This window comes from Hetaerina americana, unplaced genomic scaffold (assembly GCF_022747635.1).
Source record: "Hetaerina americana unplaced genomic scaffold, ioHetAmer1.1.p SCAF_2, whole genome shotgun sequence".
Classification (NCBI taxonomy): Eukaryota; Metazoa; Arthropoda; class Insecta; order Odonata; family Calopterygidae; genus Hetaerina; species Hetaerina americana.
In genome coordinates this window covers 26335106-26356361 of record NW_027286763.1, presented here as the reverse complement: position 1 = coordinate 26356361, position 21256 = coordinate 26335106, and the positions used below count along the sequence as shown (strand labels likewise).

Genomic DNA, 21256 nt, shown 5'->3' with positions numbered 1-21256 from the left:
TTTTGCAGAATGCTCTTCTTAATACTTTCTATGGACTCACCCTAGATAATTTCCAATGGAGAATAATCTCATTCCTTGTGTTTTTATCGCCTAAGTGTGACATAGCCTCTGACGCCTTAACAAATTTCTAACGTCCACGTTGAGCCATTTATGTTCCTAGTAATTTTTTATGAATTCACTTGGAATGAACCAGTTGACTGCTGAGGGCGTGACGAAATTCCATTCCTCCCAACATGCCGGCATTGCAAGGGGGCCAATGGAAAGAAGGCCTAGAATCCCCGACATCTCACGTGACCAGGCTAATGTGACGCCAACCTCAGCACGACCTCCCGTCCAATAGGGTTTCTCTTAGGTGTCGGCATTAGCTTACTCTTAACGAAAGGCGCCAAGGGGTCCGAAGCTTAAAGTCCTATCCGACAGACGGAGTACTCACTCTAAGTGCACTTCACAAAGCACCTCGAGTAAGGATCGAGACCCCACTGAAAAATATCTATCTACGCTGGGATTCGAACCCGCGCACTCAGGGTGGGAAGCCAGTAAGTTAGCCACCGCACCATCCCGATCCCAAAATTTGGGAAGGTGGCGTCGGGGACACTCCCTGCAAGGATGAGTGCAAGGATATCGCACACGCGATTGCCGTCGAAGTCCTCCTGAGAGAGTGACGCCCCCCCTTGAACGCGTAAGGCATGCGCGGACTGAGTAACCCTGTTTGCCGATATAATTCATATTTTGATATTTTTGACATTTTAATACCCTCCATGCCACCACTAGGGTGTATGGCAGGGTGCCTAATACACTCCAGACTTATTTTGACCCGAATATGATCCTAACGCGGTCGGATAATGTTATTCAGGTCCCCTATCGTTCTTGGAAAAAATAACATCTTAAATCTATCTGTTCTACACTTAATCTCTCTAATATTACTGGCATGATCTCTTTACCATGGTGCGATGGGGGTAATAATACATTTTCAACATCACTGCTAAAGAGACGTCCTTCCAATTTATACAAGCGCTTCAATCTGTAATTAAACCTTCGCTCCATGAGAGACTCCCAGCCTAGCTGCTCTACAGTGAGTTTCCATCAAACCAGGAAAATCTGCAATTCTGCGCTCCCCGACACTACGCCACCCAATTCAACCGCTATCGATCCCACTCTTAAATACCTTCAAGGTGTTAATGTTAACCTCACTCTGTTATCTCGTAAGGAAATCAGCACGTAAGCAGACGGCTATTTATAAAAGTTAACGCAAGGATATCTCTTACACGACAGGCGTAAAAGTCCTCCAGGCGGAGTGATATGATCCAAAGATTGAGATGTTTTCAAATTTGTATGTTAAATTTAACAAAATGAATTGAATGGAAATGCAATGGCGCTATCGGAAAAAAATAATGGATAGTTTGCAAATTTTTAGGTGGATGGAAGATGTAACATTTAATGTAGATTATATGAAAATATTTCAAGTGATCACGCTTTCCTCCCCGATCTACTTCCTCACACGTAAGAAGGAATGACCCGACGAGGGACGAGCGCCCTTCGTCTTACTTTAAATCCCCACAATCGGAGACAGCTGAAGAGCCATCCGCTACTTCTCTCGAAACAGTTCTGTCCGCAAACAAAAAAAATCTGATAAGAATCAGGTCTTAATATAGACGTGATGAGGACACCTGAGCATCTCAAGGTCGCGCGGCGTCCCGCCTCGCCGCCCCCCCCCCTTTCTCCCACCAGAGGGCGCAGCGGCAGCAAACTTCGCAGTCACGCGGCGACCTTCACGAGCCCCCTCCCCTCCACGCACCACCTCCGTGCGCCGCAGCGGGCAACAACACAAAAAACCGTCGTACGAGACCAGGGCACTTCCTCGGTAAACACCGCGCACATTACATACGCATCGATTATCTGACCCCTCAGGTAGTGTTCCCCTGAATTTACGAAGGGCATCAAACCGCCTCACTTCGAAGAGGACACTGGAGGAGAAAGGGCACATGACGAGGAGGACAACATTCGGCGGGCACAAGACGCGAGAGACAAGGACTGCAGGGGTCAATGTGACCAGGGCGCCATTAGAGTAGCGGTAAATAAATGCTGCGGATCGTGGCGGATGACAAAATAACAACTACACTTCTAGAAATTAGTAGTAGCAGTCTACCGAGTTACGGTAGGATTTTGTTGCACCATGACGCTACACACTACTGCACTCGTTAGCCCTAATTAACGTGGAACTAAAATTCTAAAATCCCATATTACAATAGCTCATTCTTTGGCTCTGCATAATTCCTACTTTCCATTGATAAGAGCATTCTTCTCCCCCGTTTAATTCGCATTTCTAGCATTCTCCTCCCTATTTCGGTCTTCAGCCACCCATTATGTATCAGTGCTCCCTGGTATTACGTCTTGCCTTCTTAGAATTTCTCTATAAAACCTTTCCTCTATCCACGCTATGGCTAGAACGACAGCGTTTGCTATTTGGCTCTTTTCAGTTCATTTTGTTTTTCCACTCTTCTTATACCCACTTCTCAAAAGCCTCCCCAATCATCGCTTATCCTCCAGCATCGACTAACCACATAAACCACACAAAAGAGCAAAATTTAGGATTAAGTATAAAAACACATTCAATTTTTGGAAAAAGAGAAATTCCTTCCCGAACGCCTACTACATCGGGAACATCGTAATGGCATGTGCATGGAGACTTCATTAAATATTTAGGCGTTACCCTCATTCACGACCTCTCCTGGGTGAAACACATACGGGAAATACGTGGGCAAGCTAATAAAAAAATGGGATTTATAAAAGAGTACTGGGTAACTGTGATGAAAATGTCACAGAGAAATTTTAGCTTTCGCTGGTTAGGCCTCATTTATAATATGCAGCTAGTCTACGGGATCCCTACGAAGATAAATTGCAGAATTGGATCGCGTGCAGCGTAGGGGAGCTAGATTAGTAAAATGTTGTTATGATAAACTTAGAAGTGTATGCAAAATATTAGATCAAACAGTCTAGGATTTTCTCACGGAGCGAAGGTTTAATCACAGATTAAATCTCTTGCACAAATTGCAAGGACGTCTCTTAAGCAGTGATGTTGAAAATATACCATTACCCCCATCGTACCATGGTACAAGAGATCATGTCAATAAAATTAGAGGGATGAAGTGCAGAACAGATATATAGTATTTAAGATGTCAATTTTTCCACGAACGATAAGGGACCAGAATAATATTGTCCGACCGCGGTAGGGCCATATTCGGTTCAAAATTAGTCTTGAATGTATTTAGTACCCTGCAATACTCCCTAGCGGTGGCTTGCAGGGTACTAAAATATCTAAAATCACTGGGGAAATGTGACGAAGTTTAAGGAGCAATGCTATATTGAGTTCTTTACGCCTCATTTAGAATATGCTGCTAGTATAAGGTATCGTCAAGAAGTTGGATTTATTGCCGAATAAGGTCGCGTGCAGCGTACGGGATCTGCAATTGTAAAATGTTGTTACAATAAATTTAGTAGTGTATATTATATATTATTAATACATTGAGAATTACTCACGAAAGAAAGATTAAATTACAGATCTCTTGCTTAATTTGGAAACAGTTTTCTTTGGCAATGATGTTAAAAATGTCTTATTAGCCTGCTCCACCCAGGCTATGTGATTTTTCGGATACCAGATCTTCCTAGAACGCATATCCGTTAGAAGGAAAGGAACTGGTCCTGAAGTATGAATTTCACAAGCCGTCGAGCTAATAATTGGTATCACCTACCAAACCGACTTTCGGTTGCTAACGGTTTTCTTTAAATAATATGGTAAACCCCCCAAAAACTCTGCCTTCCCCTTTTTCCTAAATTTTTGGTTAGTTCAGCATGGGTGTTATCTATTCTCACAACCCTCCTTGACTTCATGCCCTTCAATACTTTTTTATATCGCACGAAAGTATTCCTAGGCCTTAACTAAAGTTGTTGACATCATCAAGTTGACCCTTTCTATAACTCAACTACTATGGTTCCTTTATATACATATTCTTTTCATAAGGCCGGAGTCTCTTATTGTTCGATTATTACCACGTACGAGAATAGGAACGTAATAACAAAATCTCCTGCAATAGTAACTCATTGACAGCAGACCCACTCTACAGTAGAAATATGAATTTCTTGAAAAAGGAAACCAATACTAATAAAAAATTAGTAATGTACCGTTCCACTAAAATGGTTCGCCTCAACGAGGGACACTGACATTGCAGAGGGCAGTATTATATCAGTCGCATTACAAATTTATCATTCTCACTTCGACCAAATGGAAGTCTAAAAATCATACCAAAGAAAGAGAAAGTTACTTCTTGAAAACTAGACGGCTGCAGCACGAAATTACAAATTTCCGCAAAGAATCAAAACAAAAATTATACACGGAGAGGCAACTATCTAGATTCCAATTTTCAATTTTTCCCGACGAATATGCCAGCCTTTTCCCGATTTTATCGGGAAGTTTGGGAAATTCGAGTCTGTATTTTTTATGCACACCATCGCTGCGTGTGAACGAAGTCGGGCCTGTGACTACTGTCGGTTCTTCCACGCGCGATGGCCTATGTCCTAACACAAACTGACCTCACGATTTAAAAGAACATCGCTCCCATCCCAAATTCCCGTATCATGTCTTCGATTCGAGCGTAAAATTCCCGACTCATGGAAATAATCGTTCCCTTGACCCTAGGGTCTCAGAAATGCTCCAGGTTGGAACTTCCAGTGATCACGGGGCCAGAGGGGCACAAATGGGGCGCCCTCAAACACACCTCCCCCGAAGAAAGTTCAAAGAAAAAATATTTTTCTCTTTCAGAGCGCCAACAGATCGATAGACAAAATATTATTTTATTGCATATCATGCAGTAATGGTGCATCGGCCAATTTCCTCTTTACCTTCATTTCTACTTACATATTACTTTTAATTTAGAAGTATCATATTGAGGATGATATCTAGGTGGCTGAACTGAAAAAAAAAATTTTGCTGAATTGCATCAAGCGAAATGTTTACTTTATTTACTAGCTGAAGTTCAATAATTTAATAAGGGGTAAAACTGTCAAATGCAACACACAGCACAATATAAAACGATGGTACAGCCTCATCAATTAAGCAAAATTGCATAATTATTACTACATGTTAGTCCGCCGCTTAAGGTAGGTTTTGGGGTAAATTACCTCCCACACATTTTTTAACCTCCCGTAAGACATAACCAGACCCCTTTCCACAATAAAACCTTCCTAAATTCCGCATATTTCCTTCCTCCCTCCATTCCGAAGAACATGCCTATCCTTTAGCTCCCCCTACAGCGTCTGCCGTAACTCTTTCACGACTTCAACATTCCACCTGCAAACATAATTCTCCGCTTCCACTCTAATTGGTTTCTTTTATTTCCCCCAACACAACATCGTTCCCCCCATACCTTGCCTAGTACTTCTTCCCTGGTTTGCATTTCCGTCCATTTTAGTCTTTCCATCCTTGTCCACATCCGCATCTTACCAGCCTATACGCTTATCCGCCTGCCTCCACCACCTAACTTCCGGAACTTGCAAAACTACGCACCACATAGACAGGCTGTTGTTAACAATAACGCCTCAAGGTCTCGCTCCATCCTTCGTAAAAAAAACTCTGCAACTGCTCCCTCAAGGAACCCGGAAATCGCATAACTGCCAAGATTCAATGAAATCATCCAAACCACCCCCCCCCCCTCCGCTCCCTCCTTCCTTCCGAGCGGCGTCGCCTAGACGACGACACGCACTCGAGAGGGGTGGGCCTCTGTGGGGACGCGCCGCGATATCGCTGCCCGCCCGGAGGAAGGAGAGGAGGGGACAGGAATCCGGGGGCCATTGGCGAGCATTCCCACCTGGGCGGGAATTCCGCATGTGTACAGGCAAAGGCGGCGTTGCCAAATAGGCGATTATCTTCCATGCACACGCATACACAAACGCACGCCGGAGAGTAGAGAGACCATGCCGACTTTCTCTTTCCCGCGGTCGCCAAAATTATTTATACTCAGTCGCAAGTTGGGCAATTATGGCCACCTTCCCCCGACCCTCTCTAGGCGGCGAAACCATTCACTTGCCGAGAAAGAAAACCTGTCCGCATCTCAGAGAACCGTTGAATGAACGAAAATAATGGGTACCTTAGAGTTGGAGGCCATTGGAAGCACGAAGATCACACAAACGAATTAAAATTTTAGAAAAGTATAAATCACTGGCGCTTAAAACTGACACTAAAATATTAGCCCTAGCGCCAAAATGCATCGGCAGGTGAGTTCACAGCAAGAAGTTAAGGGAAATCAACTGCTGAAACGATCTATCTAACGAATCAATTTTTCTATCGAACAACTAGACACCCCAGCAGTGGGGAACGACCTGCGACGGAAGCAATTTCCATTATTCCATCAATGACAAATTGACAACTATTCTAGTAGGTGGAGAGCCAACAACCCCTGCCACACATTCTCTCGGAAGCCTCCATAGTAAAATCAACTCGAAGATCTTTCCCATCCGCCGCGACGCCAGGAGATGAGTCGCCACCCCCACCCACGTCCACGAAGCACGTGCCCACCAGCACGCCATGGAGCGAGAGCAGCGGCAGGAAAGCACGTTCCAGGCCGGCGCGGATGGGCGGGCGCCTCGCCGTACAATTCGAGGCTGACCGCATCGGGAGAGGCATACGCCGGCCAGCCAGACAAAGAGACGGACGCTTTTCGCCGACGCTTGCGTCTTACCCCTCAAGGTACCACTAATGCGTATGGCAAGGGGCTTCACAGTCCGTTTCAGAGGCTTTGAAGCACCACCACTCCCAGCGGCCCGCTTCACTCGCTATATCTGGTGCGGCTTCGAGTACTATTATAAATCGATCCGGGTTTTGGAGGAGAGATGAGATACCACAAGGTTCCCAGTGCTTTTCCAATCGCCGAGAACCTTGTGCTTTACCAGCGAATTACTAAATATGATACGGCGCAATTTCTGACGCTAGTTGTTAACAATATACGAACTGGTATTTGATCGGGCCCGGAGGTATTGTAAGGGTTAACATTTTCCAGCAAACGCCTTATTCCATTGTATGAGATTTCAATTTTGGGCATCGGTTAGCGGGAGCGATTTAGTAAGCAATCGGACACGTTGGGTGAGAAATTGGTGAAAATGCTTTAAAAGAATGAACGTAAATAGTTGGCCTCTTCTTTTGGTAACTCTTTGGCCTCCACTTTTTTAGAGTGAATTAACTGTAAACTTATTTCCCTGAATCTGTCTCACATAGAACAGAAATGCATTTGGATTGCCGTTTAAATGTTAAGCTGATCTTCTCCTTTTGAATTCGCTCAATTCCTTCTTGGTATTCGCCCTGGATGTCTTATTATCTTCCTCTTGACGGGAGATCAACTTTGACGTGAGATCAACTTTTACATCTTACCGATTTTTACATTTATTGTTAAGGTATTCATCTTTCACCGTGGTACACAAAGGCGACCTTAGATGTGCGACCATTGGCAAGGACCGTATCCTCGCACCCGCATTGTCCTTTAAAAATATATTCAGGAGTTATTCATGGACCATCTTCCACACTAGGTAAATGCACATCGAAAAGCGATGTGTCAAATGGATTGGCGGCTTGACACGGAGTTTCAGTGGAGCAGGAATGCCGCAGTGGACGCATCGCGAATACGAGTCAGCGGAGCATGGCGAGCACGCTGCCTGGAGGGAGGGCAGCGCTGCGTGACCCGCAGATGAAATGCCCACTCGCCACCCAAAAGAAAGTCCCCCGGATCGACAGTGATGGCGGACATTCATGTTTACAGTCGTCCTCTTACGCATTTGTGCTATTTAGCAAGGCGACGAAATTATTTGAATTTAATCGCGTAAGATAAGTCGAAGGAAAAACCTCATTACTCTCTCGCCCAATTTCGGTAAAGAATAAATTGTTCCGTCAGTTAGATGAAAAGATCTTGGCCAAGGAAGAACGAAACGATGGTTAACGGTGATGGTTTATCCGACCGTTGGCTTCTTCCCAGGGAAAACATCAGAAGGAATTTATTTTCCACGGTAGACTGAATCCGATTACGTTTCCACGAGGGGTCGCAAGAGCCCCGGCGAGACGCAGCATACGCAACCGGAGGAAACTGACGACCCGCCCGACTGGTCCAAGGAGGAACCCTGGTTTCAAACACAAAACCCTTCTCCCGCTGGCACGTCCCCAGAAGCAATATTCTCGTGGACGCCGGGAGTAGGGGAAGGGAAGAAGGATGGAGTGTTTAAAGAGGAAGGTAGGAGAAAGCTGCATAGTGAAAGGAGAAGAAAAGTACGCAATCTAAATTAGAAAGGAACCTCAACACCGAACCGTTTCCCGATGTTCTCTTCAGAGGGAATTTTAGTGTTTCAACAGAATCTCATTCATACAGGGATTCGAACCCAGATTCCTCGATTTCCGGCCGAGTGGTTTGACCAATTAAGCTGCCGAGGAATCCTCTTACAACGCGAAATAGTAAAGGTTTCACAGGAACAAGATGTTGTGACGAGTAATACGTAAGTAATATACAATGTAACGAAGTAATGCTAATCGTGCCAAAGTTCACAAAGTTAAAGCAACACGTGTGGGCTTGCAAATATTTACACACCTTCGACAAACTCAAATAAACTGCAGGAATAGCCGCAACAGTATTTTCAGAGGAATCACCCGGTAATGTGTACACGCGTATGAGAATTTTCAAATGTAAAATTCAGTGCAATTCGGGCGACATTCGCATTTCACCCGAGATTCCCGAAACTGAAAATTAGAATATGGTGACCACAAACGGGGGCACCTACTCGGAGACAAGTGGCTAAAGGGGGCCCCAATCCCCTAGACCGCCCGCCACAAATGGTCGCCAGCAATTCTCCGGATATAGCATGCCAAAAAAGAAAGCTGGGGAGGACGGACAAAAGTAAGTAATACCGGATACCGAATTTCGTCACCGCCTCACATGACACAGAATTTCGGCGGTGTCGGGGCGAGGGGTGTTCCTTGACACCCTTCCACGACGCCTGCGACTACGACTGCTCCCTGCGTCATCCTCACAAGTGCCCCAGCCATTCACATTTCGATAGATTTCCGATCGGAACAAACAGGCCGAAGATTAAATTACCGATGACATCTCTCGCATAGACTGGAAATAGTTCTACCTCGGTGATGCTGTGAAGCATGTCTGGGTCTATCCAAAAAGTAGTGGGACTTATTTTCTACCGGATGGACGGTAGGCGGTTTCTCTGCGTGGGTGCGAGCGAAAGGCTTAAGGCCGCTGGGAGTCAGCTCCCAGCCTTTGTGGAGTGCGAATCGTTCGTTTCGAAACCTCTACAACGTGACCTCGATACGCTCCGTCATGGACTTGTTGCGGGAACAGCGCTACGACATAAATTTTGCGTGACACATGTTGTTTTGGGAGGGTAGAGAATATGTTGAAGACCCCGAATGTTCAGGGCGCCCTTCGACCTCAAACAGTAACGAATATCTTGCAAGAGTGAAGGCTTTGTTGGACAGGGATTACAGATTAAATGTTTGCATGGTTTTTGATGAACTTGGCATCCTTAAAGGTGATGTGTATCGACTTGTGATTGAAAAGATGGGCATGAGAAAGGTGTGTGCGTAATTGGTGATGTGAGTGCTCTCAGACGAAAAAAATGAAACCCGCACGCGGATCTACCACTAGCTTCTCGACCGTGTGAGTGAGGATAGAAATCTTTTAGACAATGCCCCATCAGACTTCTCCCTCTTCCCCTGGCTCAAATCCGTGCTGAAAGGACGTCACCAAGGCTCGGTGGAAACGTTACAACAGGCTGTGACGAGGGAGCTTAGCAGCAGCATTCCAGGCGTCGCCTACCAGAAGGCATACGAGGTGTGAAAAACTCACTGGCAGCGGTGCGTGGACGCACAAGGGTGTTACTTCTTTTGAGTGAATGTATCTTTTGACTTTTGAGTGAATGTATCATTCTGGCAATGCCTCTTTATCGACTCAGTCCTACTCCTTTTGGGACAGACTTAGTAATAACCCCGTCGTACGACTATAGGAAAGAATATGAAAATGAGATTAAAAAGATAAAAGAAACGACCGGTTTAAAATGCCCCACCAACGATATTTCACTAAATGGCGTTTTATGTAGGTATTATATGATTCCAAATCAAATTTCATTACCTTTATTAGCCGCTCGTATCGTTTGCGAGTAGTGACATTCTAATATCTCAAATGGAAACGTAGAGCTTTTCGGTTGCTAATACAATTGTTCATTAACATTCAATATAGCTGGTTAATAATTGGTGCGAAATCACGATCTGTCACACATTCCCACGGTGGCTGTCATATTGTCATGCGAATGTTACTGTACGAAAATATTGGCTTAGCTAGTACCACTTCATCCAATGACATTTATTCAAGGAGTTCTCCACACATGATATCCCACATGTAGTTCTCAACGTGTGCCTGTAGTTATCATAATCTTTTTTATACGGTAGCGAAAAATTCAGAAAAACTTAATCTTTGATACTACACGCCTCTCCGCCAACCACACACCCAATCTGTGGTTTGCAGGGTACCATGCAGAGTAAATATTCCCATTTGTCTTTTGAAGGACACTAACCAAACTTCCTAGGATTTATATGTACGCGTAAACCAAAATATCTTTAACTGACCACTTTCCCATGGTCGTCATGATTAGCGCACGAAAAAAATCATTAAATATTCTCACTGAAAAATTAATGGTTCCGAAACCAGTCTCTAGAGGCCAAATACGTGGGTCCAACGATGAACAGCAGGAACACAGCAACCGATTGGTTGATACATTGCGAGAAACGACTCCTTGGAGCAATCACTCATCACCACGCATTCGACGACTAGAGTTGTTAGATTAGAGTGGAGTCGACCTGAATCGCCCACTCAATACTTGGATACCAGGTTGTAGTGTAATAGGGCCGTGACTTTCAAGGAGGTGGAACGTGTATTTCTGCTCAGGTCTCGAGACAACAGGAGGCTTTTTCCCTCATCGAATTCTCTTCTTTCCGCGCCCTCTCCTCTACTACCTCGAACTCCGTCGCCCTGGCTTGCGCCAGTGCACCGAAAAGCAGCTACTTCATATCTGTAATCACCTCGGACGAATTCCCTTCCGAGCATAAGGATACAGCCCATCTTAGCGAATTAACTCCTAGCTTGGTCATTTCCATCTCCGCTGCTAAAGAGAGTTTTGTTCATCAGTATGGAATCTGTCTCGACAACCACGATATTAACGCGACGACAATTACTCGGCATGGCGACAGGCGGCCTTGTTGCCACTTCCCTCCAGCGACCGAGGAGAAAGCAATATTTACCTTAGCACACTGATAACATTTAATGCTTTGTATTTACTCAAAATCCGTCCAGAAGGTATCCACCAAGTTTATAAGGAAAGTATAATTTATCTTGCTTGTTTTATTATTCTTTATCTGCGGTTTACCTCATCATGGACTTTCCCTGAATTATCTTTATGAAACTATACAAGGGTCATTAGTAAAGACTAGCTTTCTTGCCGCCTGGAATTCTCAATAAATTGGTTTTGTAAAGAGAGGTCTCAGGCGCGTCGGTCACGAAAATAACTGAGTCCACTGAAATGGGTAATAGCTCCTTGAACATGAAATACACATATCCCGATTTCTTCACTTCTTATTACGGGTTTACTTCAATCACTCAGAAGTAAAACTCGCAATTCCGGCATCCACTTCGCTTTTCCTCGCAGCAAGTCTCATTCCGATACGAGCTATCCACGCTAGACGACCAATGATTTCTCATTTTGACCGTGGTTTAAAGACTACCAATAGAAATTAACTTTGTGAAAACAATCAGGGACAATATTTACCGGGTGACGGTCAAATGCGTTACCAAAGCCCTATAATGGATGCGCACGAAAGATAGATGATTAAGCAGTACCGAGGATTCCTTTGAATTCAAGAGAAGTGAGTGTTGAATTTATCCCTAAAAATGTATAGTTTTTTATGTTATTACCAAAGAATATTACAATAAAATGAAAATCATGCAGAATAACAAAGTAAAAGAAGGAAAGAAAAATCAAACTATACAGTAAGCCTTGCAACCAATTCCCCTGCTTCCTTTGAATTTCTACCAACAACCTCTATTCACCGCAGCCATGCCCACTCGTATTACTTCTTTGTTTTCCTTTCCGTCCAATTTACTTTTTCCACTCTTCTCCGCACCAAAATAAATTAACGCAGAGCAGGACACTATGAGTCAAACGAGGGCTATGTAACGGGATTCCATGTAACGTTCAACTGCCCCAATGACATATATGCGCAAGATAATAAGAGAAATACTGACAATGCAGCAATTGGAAAAGGCTACGTAGAGGAAAGGATAGTAAACGGGACGCCATGACTCCTTCCTTGGGAAATAAGGATATCATTCATGACCCGAAGTCACGTACAATACCTCGATTTGATATCAAAAGGAACGAGTGAGAGTTTTCGTCTGGTTATGTACAAGAGACCAAAATCCTCAAATATCCGATCATGGTATTTCAAGCAACGCACCAATGAAAACAAACTATTTTCCATCGCCGTTATAACCTGAAAAGCGTTCTCTTTGTGAGTTTCTCAGGCACAGAGCGCTGCATGGGTTTGCTTCACAAAAGCTAAGGCACAATTAGACGGAAGAGGCGGCAGTGTGATCGATCAAAGTGACACCGTCAGACAATCATCCCACAATCGGGAAGACGAGGTGCGTCCCTAAACCGCTCGACTATCCACACCGCGATCATCGAGGGAAACAGGAACAGCTCTGGCGTTTGCGTGGATTGGGCTGAATATTGGATATGGGGGGCTCTTTATGATATGAAGTTGCATTATCAAAAATAAAATGGTAAGGGCGCTGAAAGATACCCCGATATCAAAATAAGTGAATTACTACGCTACGCACCAGCAGCACAAAACGATAAGCTAAGTGCCCCATGCGTATGCCTCGGCTCAGTTCGCCCTCAACACTATAGCTCAGTAATGATCATAATAGGCAGACCTTGTGTGTACCTATACTTGCGACACACAATGGGTATTTTACCATAAAGTTGGCCAAAGACGATGTTATATAGAGCCATTTTATTATATAATAATTATAAGTGCCGATAAATACGAATCCGATGTGAAAAAGACAAAAAGGTTAGATGAGTTTAAACTTGGGCTCCCAAAATGTGTTGAACAAATGATACTATAAACAGTATAAATAACCTCATAACTACATACGATCATTTCAGACGAACGAGGCAGATAGGAACGTTCGATTTCTCCCCCGTACAGCTAGCTACCAGAAGAGATTGCTAAATTTTTTAACTGGCTTCTGGCGAGTTTAGCTTCAACCACAAATTAAAGTGCAGCAACCGGGGGCAAAGTTGCTCTTTTGCAGGTACATATACAATTAACAACTATCAATATAACGGTCTTGTTGTGATCGTTAGTGTTAACTACTTAAATACCTCCATGAAATCTACTTCTGCAGACCTTAAGACTCATTTGAGTCGCCGATGGCTATTCGACAGCGACACACACTGATTTACATTGTTTCTTTTTTCTTCTCTCTGTATACGCTAAATCATGGAAAGACCATCTGGGGCTATTTCTATGGCAGAATGCACAGAAAAATTAGGGTTTCTCCATTCCATTCACCTTTATATCGAGAAAAATACATTGCACGTACATATATTGCTGGAAGCCGACTACCACGTGGTCCCCATTTTGAAGAATAGCTTCGATACATTATCCTTGGATGCAAGGTGATAGCACCCGTTTGCTTTGGATATATGTGCCTATAATTCCTCAATTTGACCGTTTATATCTTTGATCAGGCAGTTCTGCTCAATGGCCAGCATTTCCTTCCTTCCTCAATACGACAACAAAAAATCTCCAAGACCTGTGCGTAAGTGAAAGTAAAAATGAGGCAGTGGAATGCTGAAAAAGAGTGTTGCGGTATAGTATCTAAATTCATCATTCAATAATATGAAGTAAAACCGAAACCGATAAAATTTTGGGGTGTAAACTTTTTCGGCGTGTGTTAAATGCCTGCAACAACTGAGTCATCAAGGCATCACGCACTTCGAGCATAGCTACGTAATATGAAATTTAGTATCTTCAAAACTTTTGATTTTTCGTCTTATATTAAATCATAACAACTAATTAACAGTTTCATTATATTATTCTCAAAACACGTAGCGTGTAAAATAATATAATAGCTTTGAATCATGGTTTTCAAACAATACTCGAGGGGTGAAGGGTGCCTGGCACAACAGCCCCCACATACGATACCAAGTTATTGTAAAAATAAGTGTAGCAGATATAAGCAGGAATTGATGCAAAGCTCGTCGACAGATAGTTAAAAATGAAAGTTATCTTAGTAGATAAAATAGCAACGACTTGATTTATCACTTCAGTCTCACTTAAAAATATTCACTCCGATATTTCGCGCTCTGTTACGCCGATGTGTAAAGGCATATTCCGTCCATTCTAGTGAAAAGTAAAAAATAAATCCACCCAAGGTATTCCACCTAATTAAAGGTAGGTTTTGGACAGCGACGACTAGCGACTATTTACTTTTACGATTCGCGAGAGCATCCTCGTCTTCCGCTGTTGTAAATTATTTCTTTTTCAATTTATTCATAACTTCTGCCTGCCTTCGTGCTGTCCAATCCCTTCCTTCCTCGGCCACGCTTTGCAAACGTTCTCCATTCTATGTATCACGGTCTTCAAAATACCTACCCTGAATCCACTTTCCATGCATTTTTTCTGATTTTCTCCTGTAACTTCCTCTCTTCGCCTACCATATTTATTCAAAACCTCAGCGTTTGTCTCCCTCTCTGTCCAACTTTTGTTCTCCACTGTCCACTAAATCCACACGTTGTAGATCTGCCGTCTACTTTCGCCCTCTCGCCTCAAAGATCAGGCCTCATCAAAATTCATTAAGCTTTACCCCACATATTCAAGTGTTTACTAGTTTTTCCTTCACATCAATACTAGAAATATTAACAGAAGCAATATGCCCATACTAAAAAGACTTACTTTTCCACAGATTTTTATTATAAGTTGCAACGCGTTTCACCGACTTGCGGCATCATCATAATAAAAATATGTGGAAAAGTACCAAGTCTTTTTAGTATGGATATGAAATACTTCCGCGAAGTGAAGCCTGAAACCTGTAGAATGTAGAAGCAATATGGTTGTCACTGCAAATATCCTCTAGGACAGTAGCCCCATCAAAACCATACCCCACCCGCTAGACTACTATTAATTACAATTATTAAATATGCATGCGATTCCACGACGAAATGTGACATTGATTGCCTACCACTCTACTGTTTAATATGGGTTTGGGAAGAACGCGCAGACTAAGCACCACTAACTTCTATGATGCGCCCAGCACGTCACAATGCGATACCCTACCCGATATAAATCATTATTCGATTCCACCTACTTTCTGTCATTTTTCATTCCGTCCAACGTCCCCATTATTTCATCCTCCTCCACTCCGTCTTCCAAACATTCTTAACTCTAAAATCGCCAATCAAAATACTCTACATCCACTCTTTTTGTCTCCTTTGAATTTTTTCCAAAGACCTCCTCTCGCTCTTCTCCTACGTCCATTACTTCGTCTGCTTCACTTTCCGTCAATTTTTCCATTCTACGCCTATGCTACATACCATAATCCTCCAATCCACCCTTACCTCCTGCTTCGACCATCAGGTTCTCAAGTAGTAAAAAACTATGACTCATACAGGAACGGAAATATTTGGGGCATACAGGGTACACCTGTATTCGGCAGCGCCCATTTTGATGTTGCACTCAACAATACTTCGGCTCTATCTCCGGAAGACTGTTTGAAAGGAAGGAAGGTGAACGATTCCGTCTATGCCATATTTTCTCCGTGAAATTTACTTAATATTTCCTAAAATGTTCTCCTTAGCCAAATATGTTATTGCCAAGTCCCTCTTAGAGCGATTTTAATACTAGGGGACGAGAGCAATCTTCCACTTCCCTCGCTTTTGTGTGCATATTTTGCCATTCTCCTTCAATGCCCTTCCCCTCCAAACCCTCTTCTGATAGATATTGAGAGCATCACAGGTTGTTCTGACCTCTATCAGGAGTCTGCCATTAACATCGGCGCTCCCAAAGTATTTCTTAGGAAGCTTGCACTTGGCACATAAGCTCAGCTGGTTGGATATTCACGTTCCTCTCCCGCCACTACTCTCATAACGATTGCCCTGACCCGAAAGCCGGTCGCCTAAGGATCGATTCCAGTGAGAAAACACATCCGCCCGCGCGAATGACGACTCCCTGGCCGATAATCCAATTACGCGGCAAGGAAGGGACACCTTGGCTGCCTTCGCACGGAATGCACACCGGGGAAGGGGGGATGCCCCGAGGGACGACATTCGCCCACCTACGGGAGGGTGGGTGGTCGCGGGGCGCCAGTGGTGCTTCGAGCACAGAGAACCGTCCGTGGGAGACGTTCCCACACGGCGAGGGCCGCGATCTCAATCGTGCCGGCGTCGCACGCGCCAACGCGACGACGCGTTGCCAAGGATTCAATGCACTTCGCCATTGACCCCCCTTCATTCTCAACGATCACCTGAATTTTGCGACGATGCAAGCAGGAGAAACAAATTTGCTCTTCAGTCGACTTGCTTGATTCATCGGGGTTGTCTGCTTTTGGACGCATACGAGTACGCAAACTTATTCGAACCTGAATACCTCTGGTATATTTCTCTCTCAAGCCTTTCGCGTGGACAACCATTTATTCTTATATTGCCATGAAGGGCAGATACTGGATAAGAAAAACTGTAATCACGAACGCCGTAACTAGGAGCCGTCAATGAATGTGCTCATTCATTCGCAATCCTCTCTGGGAGGGGAACTCACTCAAAGGCAGAGGTTGTTTAAGTTTCCGAGAATGCTTCCTCCCACTTCGCATATGGACCGTTAACTACACATTAAATTGAGAAGGAAAAAAGGCTCACGAATTTTATACAACGTAATGATCATAACGATAATCAATTAATAAATTTCAATTTCCCAATCATCATCAATTTCTACAGCGTTAAAAGTGTCAAACTTATTGCCCAGGATCTTATAATTATTTATTTCAAAACGCTCATTAAAAGATAAATAAATATCGATTCAGGCGAGGTAAACCTTGGAATTAAAATCCACTTGGTCCAGAAATTGATGACATGCGTTTAAAATAACATGTATCCCACTGCTAGCACAATAATATGCAGACTTTATACACTGACCAGCTGATGTGACAGGAGCTGCAGCGCAATGCAGTAACAATTAAATTCCAGGTTAACCACCGCTACTAACACAGCGACACAAACAGAGAGCTCACATTTCATCACAAGCGAAAGTTGCGCAACTCGTGAATACAAAAATTATGAAATACCGGCGGCGTATTTCAAGTACATAACCTCCCCTATCCTTATATGGCCATCGTCCATAAACATTTAACGTTTTCCTCGCTGCATTGCAACCTGTGCTATTACGAGCAGGGCGGGCGATCGCACGGTATTTACTGTCAGATACAGAACCACACGCGAGAGAAACGAGGATCACACGGACAAAATGTAAAAATGGCACCGGCACTGATGATCGCCTTAACCTCTGGAGGCGCACCCGAGGGCAAGTAGACGCGAGCAAGACCGACGGACACGCCGAAGACACCGCATATTTTCTCCCCTCGTGGAGAGACAACTATCGAGAGTTGGATGTCCGAAGGAAATTCGGTCGCCTCAATCTGAATTCGACCAATCTTGGAAACGGTGGAGAGGCGATGCCGATGCCTTCTGGGAATCACCATGAATTTTCTTCTGAGGAGCGACGACATCACAGGAAGGGCGCGGATTTTTTTAGCCCGCGGGTTGTATAACGGACAGAGATGAAATGCGCTCCGCGTGTGACGGCGGGGAGATACGACGCCCCGCCGCAGAAGACGGAGGGCCCGCAGCCGCCGGGACTACTCGTCGCGGAGGTCACTCCGTCCGTGGACACTAATCATCGTGACCCATTCATCCATCCATCACGCTGATCATCCTCGCGCATCAGCAATGAGCTTGCATGGCAGATGCACAACAGGGCACCATCCAACCCTACTCATTTTCCTACAATAACGGGCACATTTTCACTTTCAGTCCCTCCGATAGCCTCGTGATTTATTCGGGACAGGGCACATTCCTTACGCCATTGTGGGAGTCATTAAGTTTTCGGTGTCATATCTGAAGCTTTTGGAATAAAACTTTAAGCGACGGAGACGAAAGAGTGTTTACTGCAGAGTACGAAAACCTAAATTCGATGTTGTGTCACGGGCAATATGGACCCAGTCCTCGTCGATTACCGTTTCGTGGCGGTTATGAGCAGCAGCAAGCTGACGAGTGAGCGGTGGGGGACTGCCGGGCGGCGGCGTGGTAATGCCGCCCGCCCACTCGACTCCTCTCGAGCGATTCCGCCGCCGTCGCAGCGGGCGGGCGGGCGACGGCGTGAGCGAGGAAGGAGAGGAGAGGAAGGCAGGCAGGTGGTGAGGACGGACGGACGGGCCGCGGCGAGAGGGGGCAGCACGGTGCAAGCCGACGAAGGTTCCCTCGCAAATTAAAACCATAATACTGCTTCGGAGAGAAGTGAATTGTGGGGACGAGGCTACTACACTCGCTGGTGGCTGTCCAGGGCAAATTCACATCACAACCCAAACATTTTTAAGTTAACCAAAAGCGAACACCATATCGCCGCAATGAATTAACCAATTAGTGGTCAGTGCCAATGAAGGGAAGTACCGGGGAAGAATCGCTACACTCGTCTGTTTTTAAGGATTTCATTCCAAAAATAACTCTTCTATTCCTACTTAGATGAGTTACTACTACGACGGCCATCGGTGCCTATTGACGTGCTCAGCATGGTGAATGGAAGAGGACATATCTATCTCTAGCTGATAAGTTTGGCTAAAGCCGTGGAAGCTTCTCTTGCGACCCATAAACAGAGTTTTTCTTTGTGCTTAGGGTACATACCGCAAAGCGGACGTTTGGTCATAAGAGAAGCGTAATCGCAACATGCCTCACGAGGGCAAACATTTCGTAGAATCTAATTAACTCAAATTTTAATCCGTTTGCATTATAGATCTCATCGGAAGTATTTTGCCCTCAATTGGAATGAAATGTTCCATTGACTAGGCAAGTCCTTGATAATGGGTGAAAACTAACTATTATCAACATTAACAGCGAATTTTCAATAGAATCAAAAGCATTTGTGAAAATCTTCACTTAAAAACCTCCTAGTGTCACTACCTACTAAACAGTCCAATCATTCCTTTCTTTCATATGCAATGACGTATTACATATGAAACTAAGGAATGCGTGGATTATAGTGTGCGGCCGAATTTCTATCATGAAGTTACTATTCAACATTAAAATCATTAATATGGCAATATTGTTTGCCTATCAGGTTCATTCTTGATTCATTTCAGTAAATGCATTAGGTATCAGCTTTCAAAATTTAAGCTAATAGGAATTCTTCTTAATTGGAAATCATCACGGAAAATAGAAGTCTCCAAAATTATATAAAATCAGTAAAATTAACATAATAGCCGCGTGCACCCGACCTATACATTTATAATGACGCTAGTACTAATTTTGGTTAATATTACTTGTAATAAACACGTACCCTTCGGCGACCACAACAAATGCATATTCTTGTACAAAAATACCTTCTCAAGTACCTAAAATTATAACCCTAATTACTCCCTAGAGGTATATAACTATGGACATAATAAAATACCAACTGTTTAGCCGCAATCACGGGTCAATTCAGTGAATGATACCATTCATTCTAAACATTGGTAAATAATAAGAAAACATTCTGAAGAAGCATATTAGTCCCTACCAATGTACTCTGGGTCGGGAACAGATATAATTTAAAAATAATACGACGAGCTCTCACCATTAGATGACTTGAGATCCCGATGGATAAGTGATATAGGTGCTCCATTGTGAAGGTAGTTCATCCCTCTGGCGATTTGGATAGCCCAGTCCACCAACACGTCTGGTCTAATTTTGCGACCAGCAAGCACACGGTTCAAAGACCCACCACGAGCATACTCCATCACCAAGCACAAATTCGGTATTTGTAAGCAAACTCCTTCCAAACTAACGATATTTTCGTGCTTAAGTAACCAAAACAGCTTTGCCTCTTGTCGCACATTTTCCATAGTGACACTGATATCCTCATCAGGATCTTGCCGAGCAGCCTTGACCGCAACTTCCTGACCCCTCCAAAAGCCCCTGTATACTTTTCCGAAACCTCCAACACCAATTACTTCTCCGAGGTCCAGCTCGGAGAAGTCAATTTCTACGGGCTGCACATCACCTATAACTCCCGACACGTGGTTGAAAATGTGATCTTCCTGAGTAACGAAATTGGCTGGAAAAATACCAACTTTGTCCCCAATCTTCCCCGTCCACCACCCTTCATCTCCCGAGATCTTGGAATCCTTGGACAGCACTTCCACGATCTCTCCACGACGGAGGCTGAGCTCATCCTCTCCCTGCGCCTCATAGTCGTACAGCGCCGTCCACAAGGACAGGTTGCTGGTATTGGTTCGACCACTCGCCTTATTGTTATGATTCCTGACGGGGCTGCTGTTGTTGCTAGTCTGTTGCGCCGTGCTCGTCGTGTTCGGGGTTGGCGAGGCAGTGCGACTGTTGTCGTTGCTGCACACTTCATCTCGGCCATTGCTGTTCCCGAAAGCCGACTTGCTGTGTTCCATGGACGTCAATAGTGGAGGCATTCGTTGCGTCTGGTATAGACTGGGGACCCTCTCGTTGGAATCCAACACTTGGATGGTGATGCTCCTTCGCCAGTAACCGGCGACAAAGCTGTCGTAAAAGCCAGGTGGTCACGATTATGACACTTGCTGTTCAGAGAGCTCCCTCTGGGCACCGAAACAATCAAATCACGGACTAACCCACTTCTCATGGCCTACATTCCCGTATCATAGCCACTCACAAAAAGCACTGATCAAGAAACACCACTTCACAACAAAGCAGCTTCAAACATGTGCACATCAACCGTTGTTCTTCGAAATATCCTTAGAAATAGCACAATTTTTAGGAGCGCTCATTCTAACCTGTCACTGCCATCCGCCATGTTTTGGTCTTCTGATCAAAACAGGGTGTGACGAAGGCTTTGACTGGCTGTTAGAAAGTCACGTGACTAAAC

The 21256-nt window shown here is 44.3% G+C and overlaps 1 protein-coding gene across 3 annotated transcripts in view; it reads right to left on the bottom strand.

Moving 5' to 3' along the window:
- The window catches only part of LOC139687425 (mitogen-activated protein kinase kinase kinase 10-like), a 579116-nt gene extending 557939 nt beyond the window's left edge, over window positions 1-21177 (bottom strand). For all 3 annotated transcript variants that reach the window (XM_071584559.1, XM_071584561.1, XM_071584560.1), the window contains exon 1: window positions 19979-21177. In XM_071584559.1, the coding sequence (XP_071440660.1) occupies window positions 19979-20825 (847 nt within the window). In that variant the 5' untranslated portion in view covers window positions 20826-21177. The remainder of the gene's footprint in view (window positions 1-19978) is intronic.
- Between the last annotated feature and the right edge of the window lie 79 nt (window positions 21178-21256).